The 20,181-nt window shown below is 37.6% G+C and overlaps 1 protein-coding gene across 2 annotated transcripts in view; it reads right to left on the reverse strand.

Moving 5' to 3' along the window:
* Nucleotides 1-20,181, reverse strand: part of LOC103056103 (contactin-4) — a 247,391-nt gene that overhangs the window by 126,642 nt on the left and 100,568 nt on the right. For both annotated transcript variants that reach the window (XM_088134333.1, XM_088134332.1), the window contains exons 4-5: nt 19,796-19,898; nt 14,120-14,304 (exon numbers count right to left, since the gene is read on the reverse strand). In XM_088134333.1, the coding sequence (XP_087990459.1) occupies nt 14,120-14,304; nt 19,796-19,898 (288 nt within the window). The remainder of the gene's footprint in view (nt 1-14,119; nt 14,305-19,795; nt 19,899-20,181) is intronic.

The following is a 20,181-nucleotide window of genomic DNA, read 5'->3' on the forward strand; positions in this document are numbered from 1 at the left end:
CGTTGATTTTGATGCCTTTTTGTGCTTCTGCCGTTTTTTGTTTCACCTCCTCCATATTGGCAAAACGTTTCCCTTTGAGGACTTTTTTCATCCGGGGAAACAAGAAAAAGCCACACGGGGCGAGATCGGGTGAATAGGGAGGGTGGGGCACAAGGGTCATGCCATTTTTGGCCAAAAACTGCTGAACACTCAGCGCGGTGTGTGCAGGTGTGTTGTCATGATGGAAGAACCAGCCACCTGTTTGCCACAACTCGGGACGTTTCTTCCGCAAATCGTGACACAACCTTCTCAAAACTTCCAGGTAAAAACTTTGGTTGACCGTTTCACCCTGAGGAACAAATTCCGAGTGCACAATCCCTCTCACATCAAAGAAACAGATGATCCTTGTTTTCACGTTCGACTTCACTTGTGCTTTTTTGGGTCGTGGGGATGTGGCAGTTTTCCATTGGCTGGATTGCTGTTTCATTTCGAGGTCGTAGGCGTAGCACCAAGATTCATCTCCGGTTATGACTTTCGAAAAAAAATCAGGGTCAGCCTCCAACTGCTCCTTCAAAGCACGGCACGCAGTCAAGCGATTGTCTCTTTGTTCAGGCGTGAGCAAGCGAGGCACGAATCACCCATCACGAAATAGGCAAACGCGTTGAAAGCGTCTCTAAAAAAAAAAAACCTCGCTGAAGCCGAACGCAGCCTCTCACAACAACCCAGCTGGTACCCTGATGCAGATGGGTTCCTAGGACACTCACCTAGTGGGGGAAGCCTGTGCTACAAGGGGCCCACCCTCCAGAAGATAATTCCGTTTTTTGGGGGGTCCCCTCTCGTACACCTCATGCAATCCGTTTCAGAGTAAGTAATGTGAAGTGCAGATAAAGAGAGATATAGTAAACAAGCAAACAAATAAAACACCCTAAAAGCAGGAATCAAGAAAAAAAGGAAAGGAAATGTAACTCAATCTGGTTTACATATCTCTCCATACTTTTCTATCCTCGCAAATCATCCTTGCGTCTGACACATCCATTTACTGCTTCATAAATTGCCTTTTGTTCTTAAACTTCTCACCTTTCCCTTTCTGAGGATCTCATCAACTCCATCCAACCAAGACTTTCTCGGTCTTCCTCTTAGAATTCACTATTCTTTGAGATTCCATTCTTTTTCATTCTTTTTACATAATCAAATCAATCTTTTGAATATGTACTGATTATTCAGTACATATTCAATTTATTCTTGATCATCTCCTTGTTTTATCAAATACACTTCTTAAAGAAACCCATTTTGACTGAATTCAACTTACTTTTGTTTCTCTTGACATAGGCGACTCTTACTTTCATATGACAAAGTGAGTACAAGCAGGTTCTCATATACATCCATTTTTACTTCTTTGGACAAACATTCATTACTATTCCACAGTACCCATTATATTTGCACCAGCATTTGCACTTCTTAAAACTTCATCTATTTTCATCTTTAGCAAATAGTCTTCAACGATTTTACCAAGTTACACAAACTGATAACAATTCTGCATTTTGTCTGTCTCTTCTAATCTAATATTTTTTTCATACTGGATTTTCTCTTCCTGAAATCATTCTGCGTTCACTCGTTTCTTTCATTCCTTTTCTTTTTTCCATATACATTTTTTCCCAAGATCTATTCTTAACACTGCCAAGAAATAATCTGTCTCACATTTTAAACTCTAATCACCTTTGCATCCTTCACTAATTCTCTGTCTTTTATGATAAACAGTCAAATCATTTCTGCATTTAGATTTATTCCTTTGCCATGCCTATATATACATAGCCTTATGCTTATACCACATATCTGAAACCAAATGGCCTTTTTTCTAAGTGAGTATTCAACAAACAGTCATTTTTTCAATTATTTTCGGCTTTTCAAAAGTCACTTTTTCTATACTCTTCATCCCACCCATCTATTCATGCACCTGAAGGAATTATGTTTTCTTCCTGGGATGCCTTCATTCTAAATGCTGCACAACTTTTCCCCAAACTCATCCCTGTTTCTTTCATTATCACTCCTCATTGAAGCATAACATGCAAGTATCACCAACCTATGGATTTCTACTTTCATATGCACTGATAACAATTCATATTTTATGATGTCTGTTTTACCCTTTCATTCATAATTAAGTCTATACCTTCACATCAGTGCATGTATTCAACTCTTCTCCTTAAGATCAAACAATATCAGCATTATTACATCCTTAAAAAAATAAAAACTAATACAAACTACAAAAAATAAAAGAATAAAAAGAAAAAATAGAAAATGCAGAAAAAAGAAAAAAGAAAAAATAGAAAAATAGAAAAGAAAAAAATAAGAATATAGTAAAGCAAAAGAAAAGAAATATATAAAGAAATGAATTCTCCCTTCATCACAAGTATAAGCAATTTTAATAACTTATCATTTTCTCTTAACATTCAACAAATGATATCTTCTTCCCATATCTCATCCCTTATCTATAAACAAATTCTTAAAGCCTTGTTTAGTCCTGGTCAGCAAAAGTCCATTAAGGGTTACCAGAGATAACATCATATCTCTTTTAAACTTGATCAAATAAACCAACTTTATATTCCTTCCTTTTACTTTTAACAATCTTGATCTTTAATCCTTTCAAATAATGTCATAGAACTTGATTTCTTTTCATTTTTTCTTTGTCCCTTCTCACAGAATCCTTCAAAACTTTGTAAACCCAAGTTATCCGAGTCACTCTTTTGGTTTGTTATTTGTATATCCCTTTTAATTATTAAGACATCAGCTGGTATCATTTGTATATCCAGTGTAGCATCTTTTTCCATATCCTTCTTGTAGCCTGTCATTTTTAATTCCATTTTCAATTCAATCTCAGTCTTGTCCAGTAAAGCTTGTTCCTCTTCCATAACATCTTTTAAACACAGTTTATCTATAATGGCAGATACTCTTAAAATTAACTTCTGGATCCATTGTTCGCAAATATCCTTCAGCACATCCAATGTTAAAGTATTTTGCTCCATTCTGTATTAGTAAGTCAAATTTAAGTGTTCTTCTCCTTTAAGTGTAATCTTTAGTTCCTTCTGGTTTCCTTTGGTGTCCAACCTTCAAATTCCCATCCTAACATTCATTCATTCATTCATATATAGAAAGAAAGAAAGAAAGAAAGAAAGAAAGAAAGAAAGAAAGAAAGAAAGAAAGAAAGAAAGAAAGAAAGAGAAATCAAAGCAACAGCATTTTCCCACAGGAAGGATTCTTATAATTACTTTCAAAATCTTATTTCAAATCCATCTGGACCCTTAGTCCATTTGCAATTTTCCAAAAACAACATTCTAATTACCCTTTTGCTGTTTATTCCAAAACCAGAATTTGTTTAAGTCCATAAAGTTGTATTTATAACTTCTTTTGCTAAGGATTGAAGAAAACTCACCGGGTCAATCCAAAGGTTCCTAATAGTTAAAAAGGAGTTAAGAAGCAATTTCTAAAAGTGATTAAGAAATGAGGCTCGGCGAGCCTTATGTCCATACAGGCTACATTATGGCTGTGAGCTTGGTTGAAATCCCTCGACTCCCAGCTGCTTGACTCACAAATCGACCACAAAAACCTCAGTTCCTGCAGTCTACTCATGAGGAGCAGCTGTCTGGAGTACAAGTGGGCAATCTCACAATCTCTCCTTTGTCCAGACAGACTTCACCGGCCAGAATTCACTATCTGGCTGTTGATCTCTGCTGCAATGCTGTCCCCGCTCCTTCAGGGACATCTGGTTCGCCAGGAATCCTCACCAGAAGTTCACCTTCTTCTTTCATTTAATGAAGACCATTTATTCCTTTTACTCCTATTATATTCCTAGATTTTCCATATGCCATGGTTGTCACCAGTAGAGCTGATAGATCTTGATATCAACTGCCTGTGATGGCTTTGAGGTTTTCACATAATGCTTTTTAGTAAGATAGGTAAAGTGTAGACTCGATTACCAGTCTTAGTTATACCCATGCCACATGCAATATTCCTTTCTAATTGTTAAGGATAGTACTGCTCAACTTGGACATATTTTTACCAGGCATATTTATGCTATTCTATGCAACCAGGCCCCTTCATGGATCACTGCCTTGTCGTGGCAAAGGGGCTTGCATAACTCAGTGAAGCCATGAGCTATACCATGCAGGAACACCCAAGACGGACAGGTCATGACAGAGAGTTCTGACAAAATGTGGTCCGCTGGAGAAGGAAATGGCAACCCACTCCAGTATCCTTGCCAAGAAAACCCCATGGACAATGTTAAAAGGCTAAAAGATATGATGCCGGAAGATGAGCCCCTCAGGTCGGAAGGTGTCCAATATGCTACTGGGGAAGAGCGGAGGGCAATTCCAAGTAGCTCCAGAAACAGTGAAGCGGCTGTTCACTGTTCGGCCAAAGCCGAAAGGACATTCAGCTGTGGATGTATCTGGAAGCGAAAAGAAGGTCCGATGCTGTAAAGAACAATATTGTATAGGTACCTGGAATGTAAGATCTATGAACCAAGGCAAGGTGGATGTGGTCAAACATGAGATGACAAGATTGAACATCGACATCTTGGGAATCAGCGAATTGAAATGGATGGGAATGGGTGAATTTAATTCAGGTGACCATTATATCTACTACTGTGGGCAAGAAACCCTTAGAAGAAATGGAGTTGCATTCATAGTCAATAAGAGAGTGGGAAAGGCTCTTGTAATGGGGTACAACCTCAAAAACGACAGAATGATCTCAGTGCGTATTCAAGGCAAACCATTCAACATCACAGTAATCCGGACTTCCACCCAGACAGGACAGCATGCTGATGCATTTCTCGGAGCTCCGAGGGCGCCTGAGCTGTATTTGATCAGCGGTGGGTCTAGAGGAGAAGAGACCACCAAATACTCCCCTGGATAGGGGGGGTTTGGAAGATTAACCATGAGAGCCCCGGACGCTGTTCCTCCTGCCTTTCCTGGTCTCCACCCCAGGAAAGCGGGTGAGTAGAACAGCGAAGGTGGCTGGGAATTCCATCGTGCTTTACAAATGCAGAGAGCCTCATGAATGAGAGACATTAGCGCTGCAGTCCGGTATCTTAGATCACTTTAGAAGAGGAAGGGTTTTTTTCCCTCTACTCTCCTCCTCTTTGGATTATATATATATATATATATATATATATATATATATATATATATATATATATATTGTTTTATTAATATCTAAGATCTATCTCTGTACTACACTATCAGATGCTGGTGAGTTACTTCTTTATTCTCTGTCATGGAATGTAATGGGTAGAAATTGATAAATGGACTTTGCAACAATATGGAAATGTTTTATGGATTTTAAATAGAGGATTTTATAAATTGTTAATGGTTTGCCTTTTTTATGGGATTAATTTTTTTTTCGGCTCATAAACGTATATTGGACTATGAATCTGCTGTTGGATTTTTATAGCTGAGTTTTCCCTTTTCTCCATGTTGAACTTAAAAGCTGGAGAACTGAGAATTGTTTATATATTTTATTATCTATATTTGGGAACAATAAGAGACAACTTTCTATACCCGGGATTATAACTGCTGTGTCGTTAGAGAACTTGGAAGAAAGCTGTTGCTATTGGATTATAATTGTTGTTCTTTGAAGATATTGAACTTTGTACTGCTTACAATGGCTTCAAGAGGGAAGAAGGATAAGGAAAAGGAAAGAGAATCAAGAAGAACTTTTACAGAACCGGCTGAGGGGGGTGGAGATATGAAAAAAGTACTATTGCATCAAGCCACCAGATGGACCAAAGAGACACAAAAATGAATGAAAAAATAGACAATTTAAAGAAGGAATTGACTCAAGAATTTAGAAATGAGTTCAGAAAGTGAAGGATGTGGTGGATAACTTCTTAACTGATCTCAAGAATACTCAAGGACAGGTACAGTTGTTAGAAATTAAGTCAGAAGCAGTCACTAAAGATATTGATCGAAATTTGGATGCTATTGCATTAGCAGAAATGAGGGAGAAAGAATTTATATTGAGATTGAGATCAGTAACAGAAAATCCGGGGAAAGATGTAAGAAAATCTATTATTACCGCATTAGCACAATTTATAGAGATGGAGAAACAAGATTTAGACTCTGAAATAGACAAAGTTTATAGAGTCAATTCACGTTATGCTAGAGAAAAAAAGGTCCCAAGAGACATATTAATTCATTTTGTACAGAAGGTCACAAGAGAACAAATTTTGAAAAAACATTATAATGATGCATTGAGTATCGCAGGTAAAAAGGTGATTATCCTAAAAGAAATACCTTTAAGAATCTTGAGAAAAAGAAAGGATTACTCCTTCTTCACAGATAAATTAAAGCAACATGGTATTCCTTTCAGATGGGAGAGATTAGAAGGAGTATCTTTTATTATAAAGAGCAAAGATTTAGAATAAATTCTATTTTAAAGGCAGAAGCCTTTTTGGAAAAACATAAGGCAGACTTTAGCAATACCCATAAAGAAATAGAAGATAAAGAAAAAGAAGACTACAGAAGACATTGAAACCAGTGTGGATTTAACAAAATTTGGGGAGAAAAGACTACAGAAGACATCGAACAATACAAGAATGGTTGTTAAAACTGATGGAAATGGCAGAAAATAATAAACTGACTTGCTTATTAAAAGAAAACTCAAATAATTATTAACTTAAAGAATGGAAACCATTGATGGACTATTTGCAAAATGCAGGCAGGGCGAAGCTTACATGGGGATTTGAAGATTAGATTATGAATGTAATGGGATATTTTTTGACAAAGAATTATTCCTACTTAATGCATTAAAAACTAGCACCTATGATACTCTTATTATTCCTAAGACCAGCGATAGATTGGAAGTTATCTACCATATTTTTCCGACTATAAGACGATACTTTTTTCTAAAATCCTTACACTAAAAATTGAAGGGCGTCTTATTCAAGGAAGTCAGCCGAGGAGAGAACCGCGCGGTTGCAAAACTGCCCATACCTTGTCTCTGCAAACGGGCTTCCTCCAATCACGAGTGAAATAGCTTCAGTCTGCAAACAGACTTCCTCCAATCACGAGCCTGATGTAACTGACGTCAGCTGATGCTGAACAAACCAATTAGAGGAAGTCTGTTTGCAGAGACAAGCAATTGGCAGTTTCACTCGTGCTTGAATGTAATCAGTTATGCAAAAGAGCAGAGAGACGGTTTGGACCTCCTCCCACCAAGTGTATCAGGTAAATGTTAACCTAATTACTAAATAAAAATGTGTTCTGCACTATCTTTAAAATATTGATTTCTTAATTTTGGGTTGGAAAAGTGGGGTTCGTCTTGTACATGGGGACGTCTTATTGACAGAAAAATACGGTATTTTTCATATCTTTTTTCTTTTTCTTTTACTTTATCTCACTTTTTCTTTTCCTTTTCTTTATAATTTGTATTTTCAATTTCCTTTTTCATTTCTATCTTTTGACTTTGTAATTTTAAAATTCCAATAAAATACTATTAAAAAAAAAAACATCACAGTAATCCAAGTCTATGCCCCAACCACTGATGCCGAAGAAGCTGAACTTGACCGGTTCTATGAAGACCTACAACACCTTCTAGAACTAGCACCAAAAAAAGATGTCCTTTTCATCATAGGGGATTGGAATGCTAAAGTAGGAAGTCAAGGAGTAATTGGAATAACAGGCAAGTTTGGCCTCGGAGTACAAAATGAAGCAGGGCAAAGGCTAATAGAGTTCTGTCAAAAGAACAAGCTAGTCATAGCAAACACTCTTTTCCAACAACACAAGAGATGACTCTACACATGGATATCACCAGATGGTCAATACCAAAACCAGATTGATTATATACTTTGCAGCCAAAGATGGAGAAGCTCTATACAGACAGCAAAAACAAGACCAGGAGCTGACTGCGGCTCAGATCATGAGCTCCTCACTGCAAAATTTAGGCTTAAATTGAAGAATTTGGGAAAACCACTAGACCACTCAGGTATGACTTAGATCATATTCCTTGTGAGTACACAGTGAAGGTGATGAATAGATTTAGAGGATTAGATCTGGTAGACAGAGTGCCTGAAGAACTATGGACAGAGGTCTGTAACATTGTACAGGAGGCAGCAACTAAAACCATCCCAAGGAAAAAGAAATGCAAGAAAGCAAAATGGCTGTCTGATGAGGCATTACAAATAGCTGTGGAAAGAAGGAATGCGAAAACCAAGGGTGAAAGGGAAAGATATAAGCAACTGAATGCAGATTTCCAGAGAATAGCAAGGAGAGATAGGAAGGCCTTCTTAAATGAACAATGCAAAGAAATTGAGGAAAACAATAGAATGGGGAAGACTAGAGATCTCTTCAAGAAAATTGGAGATATCAAAGGAATGTTTAGTGCAAAGATGGGCATGATAAAGGACAAAAAAGGCAGGGACCTAACAGAAGCAGAAGAGATTAAGAAGAGGTGGCAAGAATACACAGAAGAACTATACAAGAAAGATCTTAATGTCCCTGATGTCCATGCTGGTGTGGTCACTGACCTTGAGCCAGACATCCTAGAGAGTGAAGTCAAGTGGGCCTTAGGAAGCATTACTAACAACAAAGCTAGTGGAGATGACAGTATTCCAGCTGAGTTATTTAAAATACTAAAAGATGATGCTGTTAAAGTGCTGCACTCAATATGGCAGCAAGTTTGGAAAACGCAACAGTGGCCATGGGATTGGAAAAGATCAGTTTACGTTCCAATTCCAAAGAAGGGCAATGCCAAAGAATGCTCAAACTATCACACAATTGCACTCATTTCACATGCTAGCAAGGTTATGCTCAAAATCCTACAAGCTAGGCTTCAGCAGTACGTGAACCGAGAACTACCGGACGTACAAGCTGGGTTTCGAAGAGGCAGAGGAACTAGAGATCAAATCGCCAACATTCACTGGATCATGGAGAAAGCACGAGAGTTCCAGAAAAATATCTACTTCTGCTTCATTGACTATGCAAAAGCCTTTGATTGTGTGGATCACAACAAACTGTGGCAAATTCTTAAAGAGTTGGGGGTACCAGACCACCTTACTTGTCTCCTGAGAAATCTGTATGCGGGCCAAGAAGCAACAGTTAGAACCGGTCATGGAACAACCGATTGGTTCAAAATAGGGAAAGGAGTACGACAAGGCTGTATACTGTCACCCTGCTTATTTAACCTATATGCAGAGTACATCATGAGAAATGCCAGGCTGGAAGAATCACAAGCCGGAATTAAGATTGCAGGGAGAAACATCAATAACCTCAGATATACAGATGATGCCACCCTAATGGCAGAAAGTGAAGAAGAACTAAAGAGCCTCTTGATGAGGGTGAAAGAGGAGAGTGCGAAAGCTGGCTTGAAACTCAACATTAAAAAAACTAAGATCATGGCATCTGGACCCATCAATTCCTGGCAAATAGAAGGGGTAGAAATGGAAGCAGTAACAGACTTCATTTATTTGGGCCCCAAGATCACCGCAGATGGAGACTGCAGCCATGAAATTAAAAGACGCTTGTTCCTTGGGAGGAAAGCTATGGCAAACCTAGATAGAATATTAAAAAGCAGAGACGTCACCTTGCCGACAAAGATCCGCATAGTCAAAGCTATGGTTTTTCCAGTAGTAATGTATGGCTGTGAGAGCTGGACCATAAAGAAGGCTGAGTGCCAAAGAATTGATGCCTTTGAACTGTGGTGCTGGAGAAGACTCTTAAGAGTCCCCTGGACTGCTAGGAGGTCAAACCAGTCAATCTTAAAGGAAATCAACCCTGATGGCTCATTGGAAGGATTGATAATGAAGCTCAAGCTCAGATACTTCGGTCACCTAATGCGAAGAGAGGACTCTTTGGAAAAGACCCTGATGTTGGGAAAGATTGAAGGCAAAAGGAGAAGAGGACGGCAGAGGATGAGATGGTTAGATAGCATCACTGAAGCAATGAGCATGAAACTGAGCAAACTCAGGGAGGCAGTGAAGGACAGGAAGACCTGGTGCAATATGATTCATGGGGTCACGAAGAGTCCAACACGACTTAATGACTGAACAACAACAAAAATGAAACCAGGACCTTTACTCTACACAATCTTGCAAGCCAACATATTGTTGCCCACATCCCACCAACTAGGATGAATTGACACACTAAAGTTATATTTGACATTAAAAAAAAAAAAAGATTAAACATTTGACATGTTTTATTACTAATCTTAGAATTTTTTGAAATTTCATGACAGGTTGCTGCACAGTGACAGATTTGGAACAGCTTTTTTTAAAATGGAATTTGGAATGTTTTAATGTTTTATATTTTCAAAAGAAATTGACATTTCACGTTCAAAAACCAGCCCAAATCAACATATTTATGGAAAAGGACATTCCAAAAATATGTATTTATCATCTTAAAGAAAGAGTAGGAATATTCTTGAGGTCATTGGAAAATTAATTTCTGGACATAATCAGATGTGAGCTACAGGAAGTGGGTGAAAGAGATAAACGATTATCAAAACAACCACTAAGATTTTTTTATTCTTGATATAAATGAGAAAATAGTAAATATTGGGAAAGAGACAGAAAGACAGAAGGAAGAGGAAAAGAGATAACTATGAAGGAATTAGCTCAAATCTTGTTATAAAATGATAGAATAATAAAAAGAGAAATAAACTACCCTGAATGCATTGACAGAAATATAAGAATTAAATGTATTGAATACACCTAACTCAAAGAGGAAGCATTTCAAAGAAAGGTTGATAGCCAATGTTTAACAAACTACATGAATTACAAAATAGAGAAAAAACAATATAATCAAGAGACAAAACATAAAAGACAGTCCAAAGACCATGGTTATCAAAGGGTTCAACCTCTGTGCTGTGAGCAAGCCCAACGAATACTCTTCAAGAATGTCTTTTCTGACTGAACATGCCTATGATTGCACTGAGGATTAGAAAGAATATGATTGCAATCTTCTCTGCCCCTACTGAGCCAGGCAAAATTCCTGCCTGATAGTGCAAAACAAACAAGCAAATAAACCCAAGGATTCAAAAAGAATAATTCAAATTCTGAAAAAAAGGTAACAGGAATTAGGAAGACGATAAATAATAGCAGTGTATAGATTAGATAAAGAAAGAATCTTAAAAAATAGAAAATACAGCAAAACACAGAGAATCCGTATACATTTTTCCTTGACTTAAATACTGATCCATCAAAAGACTAAGAAAAGAAGATCCATCTGAGGGGAAAAAACCAAGTTTCTTACCACTACCAATTTTTTTTCTTTAACATTTGTTCTCTGGAAGAAAAGGTCTAGGAAAAGACAGGAAGATTATAAATGGAGGATGATTTTTTTCCATATCAGTTGTAAAAATCATTTGAACTTATGATTGAGTGACTGAATTGACTGTATGATTGACAAGGTTTTGTTAGTACAAGTTAAAAAAAAACTAAGAAAGAAAAGGATGCCGAATCAGAGTAGTTATCAAATGCTGCTAGTAAACAAAACAAACAATGTCACAGCAACAATGGAGACAGTGTAAAGAAACAGTGTAAAATCAAGATCTGGAGAAATATTTAGAGGTAGGAGATGAAAAATAACAAGCAACGTGCTTGAAAACAAAGGAGCCCAGAAATGAGAAAGTGGTTTTACTGAGACCCCAAGACGTGGAACATTCAATCAAGGCTGATAGGTCTTTCTTGTGCTTTCTAAGGAAGTGCTATTATAGCTAAGACCCTTTAGCCTAATGAAATAGTAATGAAATAGTAATCTTTCCCTAAAAAATTCATGGCAGACAGAGTAATGCCACGAGATTTGGAGTAGCTATGTTCCCTACATTTACTAGCCTTCCAGGATCAACCCATCTACCTGAAGCAGAACTACTTCAATATTGCCACCCCCTTTCTAACACTTTAATATATGTTGCTGTTCTTTAAAGTGTGTCAGACTGCAGTTCCTGCCTTTTCACCTATCCCTGTGTCACATTCCAGTAATGCAGGTTGTTTCATTATTTGCAAGCAATGTATTGCATGATCTCAGTATGTAGTAAATGACTACATTCAGTCTCATGGCCCTGGAAAACATGGAGTAACCCCAAATAATCAGACATGTAAAACACCTATCAGGGTTTGGCATTTTTTTTCTCATAAAAAGTCTACAATATGCAACTATTTCTGTAGTAGATACTTTCATTATTTAAGGCATGCTATTCCAGAATTCACAGGTATTTGGGGTTGTACTTTTGGATACACACCCTTACTGTTAAAGCAGAGTTTGAGTAAAAGACCTTTTGGCTCATTCTGAAAGCACTAGAGTGCCTAAAATCTCAATAGAAAGTATTAAAACTCATTAAGTTTGAGTCACAAAAACTCATTTTCATATTAAAAACATAAAAGGATATTGCAATTAATCTAGCTCTCCAATGCATTATCTACCAAGAATTCTGGCACAACTTCTATTTTCCTTGCATCTTATATGTTAAAAGAATAACATACAAGTATAAAGTATAAAAGTCTTTTTCATTGCAAGCAGAACTCATTTTCAACACTTGTATATAATTTGAAAAGTAATTCCCTTTTCTAATGTTGTTCTTTGCTTTTCAAAGGAATCCTCCACTGGAGTCAATGGGAGTTTCACCTGAAAAATGATGCAATCATGGTAAGGAGAAAATGAGAAAATTGCTCATTTCCTGAGCCGCTCAGGCATACCTAGTTTGGTGCTTATATAGCATTTTGGCAGCATCTGTGGTGACCTTTGGTTCCCTGCAGCCTCTGGGAACTTTTTGTTCTGGCTTTTGTTTTTGTGGTCCTGGAGCCCGTGAGATTGCATTGCTCAAATTTAGCCAAAAAACAAACACACACTCTGGATGATTTTCTTTGGAAATCAACCCTACACACATCAGCTTTCTGTGCCTGTAAATCTATTGATTTGCTAGGGGTGGATGTTGAAGAGGGCAGTAGAGGGACTTGATGCTTTTATCTCCTTCTCTGTATAAAAAGCTTTGCATTTCTGAACGTAACATGCCTCCTGTTGGTTAGACAGATATTCTCGGGTCTTTTATTAGTTTCTTCCTCCCTCAGTTTACTCTTCTTTCTCTTTCATTTACTCTAACCTGTGTGGTTCAGGAACTGACCTGACTTGCCCTCTCTCCATAGTGGAAGGGAGCACATTGTACACTCTTAGCTATAGGTACACTTAAGTAACTTGGGTTTCCTACCACATTATTTCCTAAATAAAGCTTGCCTTTCTTTTTGCATACAAACACCAGTCTCAAGAATACTTTTTTATAAATTGTATATTCCTAACTGTTTTCTTTTTCCATGCATTGTTTCCTCTGTATAAAGCTATTGGCTATCCAACAGTTTTGGCAGCTTTTCTTTAAAATTAGATATAAAATAGGTATGCTAAACTTCCAATAGTCTAAATAAATCTCTATTACTTTAATATTTCTAAAAACAGGTTCCTGGAAAGAAATAACTTCAGATCATGGAATACCTTCTAATGCCATTTTCAGCTGGGAGGGAAGAAAGAAGTCTGACTTAAGGCACAAAAAAATTGCATGTTCTCTCCTTAAGTTACTTTAATAACACAAACATTTGTGTGTTAGCGTTACAAACGCTAACTTTAGCATCCTGGACTGCAGAAATGGGCTCCACCATAACTTTCTGACAGATGGAGAGCTCATTATCAACTTTTCACCATAACAAGTCCTTGATTAATAGAACTTGGTGTACAGGGACATACGGATCTTGACATGAAGAGCTGGTACCAATGAAAAATCAGCCAGAAATGAGGACTTGAGCAATGAAGGAAACAAGTGGTCCTAATTTTGTTTAAAGGCAAAACTGCCAAGATTATTCAAAACAGCATGTTTTCTAACATGATGAAGAAAAACAGAATAAGTTGCTTTACAATAGCATTTTGTTTTTTTTACTAGACCAATCTCTGTCTCCACAACATACGTTTTTACTTCTCCCACACTTCACAGCCTCAATCAATATGCCTGTCTCAGAGGTTTTTATTTTATATAAAATTACACTTGCTGAGCAAGCCTATTTGCAATACAAAATTTGAAGAGAAATATCAACACTGACATTGCAACAAAGCATTTACCGCATTTTGGCCTTGGCTATAATGAAAATCAGGTAAATAAATAATCTGGGTACCATAAAATATCAGTTGGCCTCTGGCCATGTTCTTTCCTCTCACATTTTCAGCCACACATTCGTACATGCCAGCATCTTCCTGTTGAAAGTTTGGGATTTCTAGAATGCTGCTTGATTTGTGTCTCCGAGCTTTTTTGGGGATTTGTTTTCCATCTGTTCTTCTCCAGCTGATTGTAGGAACTGGGCTATTTATGAACAATAAAGAAAATAAAACATGGTGGTAAAGGCTATGTAATTTTAAATGAATTATGACAGACATATACTGACAATTTCTAGGTTAACAATTTCATTATATGATAATCAAAACTTAGATCAGCCCTTCCCAACCTCTGATTATATTGAATGGAAATTCTGGGAATACCAGAAGGTGCCAGATTGGGAAAATCTGACCGACATCTTCAATTACTTATCTTTGTCAACAGAAGAGAATATCTGTAACTCAGGGTTGAACTGTGGCATCCTTGGTGTTTTCTGAGCTTGGTTGTTTTCTTGCAGATGTTTCATTACCTGACTAGGTAACATCTTCAGATATAGAAGGGAGTGGGTTTTGTTCTCTGTTTATACATAGTAGTGTCAGGACCAATCCAAGACCAGCAGGGAAACAGTTCATCCAAAGTCAGTTCTTTTATTGCTTACACCATATAGGTAGAATCTTGCAAGACTAAATCTGTACTACCCTGGGAGATTCTAGGGAGTGGCTATCCTAAACCTCTTACACTTCCCATGATCCAGCTCTGGACTGTGTTGTCTTTTGTCTCCCTGCCCTTCCTAGAATGCACCCCCTCCTTCCTGATAACATTGCTCTCTACTACAATACACCACATCTAGCTTGCCTTGTCAGTGTTGCTAAGGGTGTTGTTTTCTCCTTGGTAGTTACCTGATTAGGCTGTTGTTTACTGCTTGATTGTTTGTCTGAGTTGGTAGTTCCTTGATAAGGATGTTTACTGCTTCATTGTTTGTCTGGTGTTAATCCTGGTGATAATCCCTGCTTACCTGGGTGTTGATTGCCGGTGAGGAGATGTTCTGGTCTTTTTGATTTCTTTTTAGCTTTTTTATTGCCTCTTTTGAATGGTGTGTAAATGTTGTTTATCTCTACGTACCAGTAACATACGAGGGACCCCAACATACAACACAGTGAAAGAATTTACAAAAACTTTTGGACACCTCACAGAGGGGAGCTAATATTCTATCAACTCCCCACTACAATGCCTCCAGAAAATCAAAGACCTAAAACAGATGAAGATGAAATTATGGTTTCATTTGATGTCACAGCAAACTTTATATCCATAGACCCAGAACAAGCAAAAGAATCCATGCCAGCAGTACTACACAATACACCCAACCTAACCAAATACACCAAGATTGAAATACTCAGAATCATGGACCTCATCAAACTCTGCCTCACTACCTACTTTCAGTTTGATGGACAAATATACCAACAAATCAGAGGCACACCGATGGGATTACCACTCTCCAGACTCATAGCACAGACTGTAATGCAGCATCTAGAAACTATAGCACTCCCATGCATACAACCAAAAGTATGGATCTAGTATGTAGATGACACCTTCATCATAATAAAAAAGGAACAACTAGAGAAAACACATGAAACAATCAACAACATCTTCAAAGGAATAAAATTCACAAAAGAAGAAGAAAACAACCCTTCTTGGATATCCACATTAGTAGAGGAAATGATGGCAAATTAGAAACCAAGTTTATTGAAAAACAACCCATGCTAACCAAGTGCTCCATTACCAAAGTAACAACCCAACCTCCCACAACAGGAGCTGTGAAAGAACATTATCCAGACAAGCACAAACATACTGCAGCAACCCAGAACACCAGAGAAAGGAAACAGACCACCTATACAACATCTTTCAACAAAATGGATACCCACACAACTATCAAAAAGTGCCTGACCACTCAATCCACTACAGTACAACCAACACAAGCTATGAATTGGATTACACTGCCATACATCAGAAACATCTCAGAAACAACCAACAGACTATTACAACCACATGGCATCTCTGTAGCACACAAACCAACTAAAGCCCTCCAAAACATCTTAAGTAAACCAAAAGACCCAGTAGCCCAAGAAGAAAAAACAAGAGTCATCTACAACACACAGTGTAAGGATGGTAACAGTCACTATGTAGGACAGACAAGCAGAAGACTAGCAGAGTGCATTCATGAACACCAACTAGCAGTCAGAAGACATGATGAAAACTCCTTAATCTCACAATACTTGGACAGAGTCAACCATAGTTTCAACTGGAAAACTGTGAGCATCCTAGACCAAGCTAAATCCAAAAACGCAAGAGAATTCCTGAAAGCTTGGTATTCAGACAAGTCAGCCATCAACAGGCACATAGAGATAAACAACATTTACACACCATTCAAAAGAGATAACAAAAAAGCTAAAAGGGAAACAAAAAGACCAGAACATCTCCTTGCCAGCAATCAACACCCAGATCAGCAGAGATTAACACCAGGATTAACACCAGACAAAAAAAATCAAACAGTAAACAGCCTAATCAAGGAACTACCAAGGAGAAAACCACACCCCCACCAACACTGACAGAGCAAGATGCTGTATATAAACAGAAAGCAAACCCCATTCCGTTCTAGCACTGAAGAAGTTATCTAGTTGGGTAATGAAATATCTGCAAGAAAACAACCGAGCTCAGAGAACACCAAGTACTTTATAACTGGTTATAGTTATTATCACCCAATGATGGTGACTTTTTTTCATATATCTTAATGTGGCTCTTTTCCAATTATCACGTAGCTCAAAATATTTGGTGGAGACCATACTGAGGAAGGCATGTCCTACGGGCACATACTATGGGCCTGTACTATTCTGACATTTACACAACAGGATTCTGTCCACTACATAGTCAATTCTGCATTGATTTTCTTCTTTACTGGAACAAATACAATTCATTCTTTCTATAAGCATAGTTTTCCAATAATTAGAAATGTGATATATTTGGACATAAAGATAACTATTGTCTTCTTCAAACATCCCTAATCCATCATTGGGCTTATTTGAAACCTATAACATATGAAACATATCCAACAGCTTTGAAACTAATGGCATGCTACTAAATATAAATGCAACCCTGCTGAGAGAGAAATGCTTTGAAATATAGTAATAAGCATGGATATGATAGAACATCTTTGAGGGTTGGACAAACTGGTGGCTAGGAATAGAGCTAAAAATACATGGAAATATGACTTCAAAGTACTCTTTCCACTAAATATGTACAGTTGTGTGAAAAAGAAAGTACACCCTCTTTGAGTTCTATGGTTTTACGTATCAGGACATAATAAAAATCATCTGGTCCTTAGCAGTTCTCAAAAGTAGGTAAATACAACCTCAGATGAACAACAACACATGACATATTGCACCATGTCGTCATTTATTTTACAAAAAGAAAGCCAAAATGGAGAAGCCATGTGTGAAAAGCTAAGTACACCTTTACTGCTTCTCTAGGTATGAAGAGGCTAAGTAGCAGCCAGGTGCCCTTGTTCAACTGATCATCAGCAAGTGTGACTAACTCTATAAAAGCTGATGTTTTAGGAGTTTGCTGGTCTTGAGCATTGAGGTTTGTGTTAACACAATGCCAAAGAGTAAAGACATCAGCAATGATCAGAGAAGCAATTGTTGCTGCCCATCAATCTGGGAAGGGTTATAAGGCCATTTCCAAACAATTTAAAGTCCCTCATTCTACTGTGAGGAAGATTATTCACAAGTGGAAAACATTCAAGACAGTTGCCAATCTTCCCAGGAGTGGATGTCCCAGAAAATTCACCCCAAGGTCAGACCGTGCAATGCTCAGAAAAATTGCAAAAAATCCAAGAGTTACATCTCAGACTCTACAGGCCTCAGTTAGCATGATAAATGTTAAAGTTCATGACAGTACAATTAGAAAAAGACTGAAGAAGTATGGTTTGTTTGGAAGGGTTGCCAGGAGAAAGTCTCTTCTCTCTAAAAAGAACATGGCAGCATGGCTTAGGTTTGCAAAGTTGCATCTGAACAAATCACAAGACTTCTGGAACACTGTCCTTTGGACAGACAAGACCAAAGTGGAGATGTTTGGCCATAATGCACAGTGCCACGTTTGGCAAAAACCAAACACAGCATATCAGCACAATCGTCTCATACCAACCGTCAAGCACGGTGGTGGAGGGGTGATGATTTGGGCTTGTTTTGCAGCCACAGGACCTGGGCACTTTGCAGTCATTGAGTCGACCATGAACTCCTCTGTATACCAGAGTATTCTAGAATCAAATGTGAGGCCATCTGTCCAACAGCTAAAGCTTGGCCGACATTGGGTCATGCAACAGGACAGTGATCCCAAGCACACCAGCAAATGTACAACAGAATGGCTGAAAAAGAAAAGAATCAAGGTATTGCAATGATCCAGTCAAAGTCCAGACCTCAACCTGATTGAAATGCTGTGGCAGGACCTCAAGAGAGCTATGCATAAACAAATGCCTACAAACCTTAATGAACTGAAGCAATGCTGTAAAGAAGAGTGAGCCAAAATTCCTCCACAATGATGTGAGAGACTGAAAAAGTCATACAGAAAATGATCACTTCAAGTTATTGCTGGTAAACGTGGTTCTACAAGCTATTGAATCATAAGGTGTACTTAGTTTTTCATACATGGCTTCTTCATTTTGGCTTTCTTTTTGTAAAATAAATGATGATATGGTGTAATATGTCATGTATTGTTGTTCATCTGAAGTTGTATTTACCTACTTTTGAGAACTGCCAAGGGCCAGATGATTTTTATTATGTCCTGATATGTAAAACCACAGCACTCAAAGAGGGTGTACTTTCTTTTTCATGTGACTGTATGTACGTATGTATTTATGTTTTGTTCCTGCCATAAAGTTGCCTATTTTCCATATATTAGTAATTCATTAAAGACTGGGCAAAATAGAACATTACTGTACTTAGAGTAGGCCTAATAATAATAATGGCATTGACTGACCAATGATTAACTTAAACTGCAATCAAGACTTGATTTCACCTGAAAAATTTCAAAATGTATTAATAGATATAGACAAAATTATTACATTATGACTGAATATACTTTAAATTACATTAAGTATGTAGGAAAAAATGTGGAACCAAACTAAACATTGTATCTGCTGTATTGTGTCTTGTTCATCAACCAGATGGCATGTCTAGAAGCTCAATAAGAGACTACAGGAGTATCAGTCTTCTCTGTTTTTATTCACAGCAGGTAATACATGAAAGGGTACACTGAATTTTTATTCAGTTATTTTTAGCAAATAATTCATCAGGTCCTCAAGATTTATTTTCTGCATCCAATTCATTTAATATTTTTAGTTGGTTTGTGTGGCCTATCTGGAAAAGGATCATATGCATCTCCTACACTACCTCAATAACTTTGTTATTAGAGTAAATGGTTGATGGACTAGATGCAATAGAGCAGGTAGATCTGTAGTTTGATTCCAGGAAGGTGATCTTGTTTGAAGAAACAATTTGCATAGCACTGGAAAATGAGCAATTTGTTGAAAGGGTCCTCGAGCGAACAGAGATTGTGTCAAACAGAAAAGCCACAATTTGGTAGACTGTATAACTGTCTGAAAATCATGTCAGTACCACTGAATGTGTGCTCGGCAAAAACTTACTTTCCCAGTGCAAAACACTCCAGCCTCACAGTTGTTCCTTTGGCAGATGGAACCGTTTCTGGGAATTGCACTTCGATTTTTGGCTCGTATTCACCCATCACTCCTGTGAATATATAATAGATGCTAAACTGGCTTGATTTCTGCATTACATATTGTCAAGTATTCCAGAGTTAACCAGGATGTTTTATGTATCATTACATGACCAATTATTCTGTTCACTTCAAACAGGACCATGTTTCTAACAGCCACTCGGTGAGGGCTTCGTCTCCCATTTATTGGCTAGGGGAAAAATGGGTTTGTAGCTCTTAGCCATCTGCCTAAGATTACATTTCATCATGCCTTCTTGCTTTTTAATTTTTTAATTTTTTTACAGTCTTTCTGTGAAA

This window comes from Python bivittatus, unplaced genomic scaffold (genome assembly GCF_059951505.1).
Source record: "Python bivittatus isolate LINGU-HERP-01145 unplaced genomic scaffold, Pbiv_v1 ctg000080_np1212, whole genome shotgun sequence".
Lineage (NCBI taxonomy): Eukaryota > Metazoa > Chordata > Lepidosauria > Squamata > Pythonidae > Python > Python bivittatus.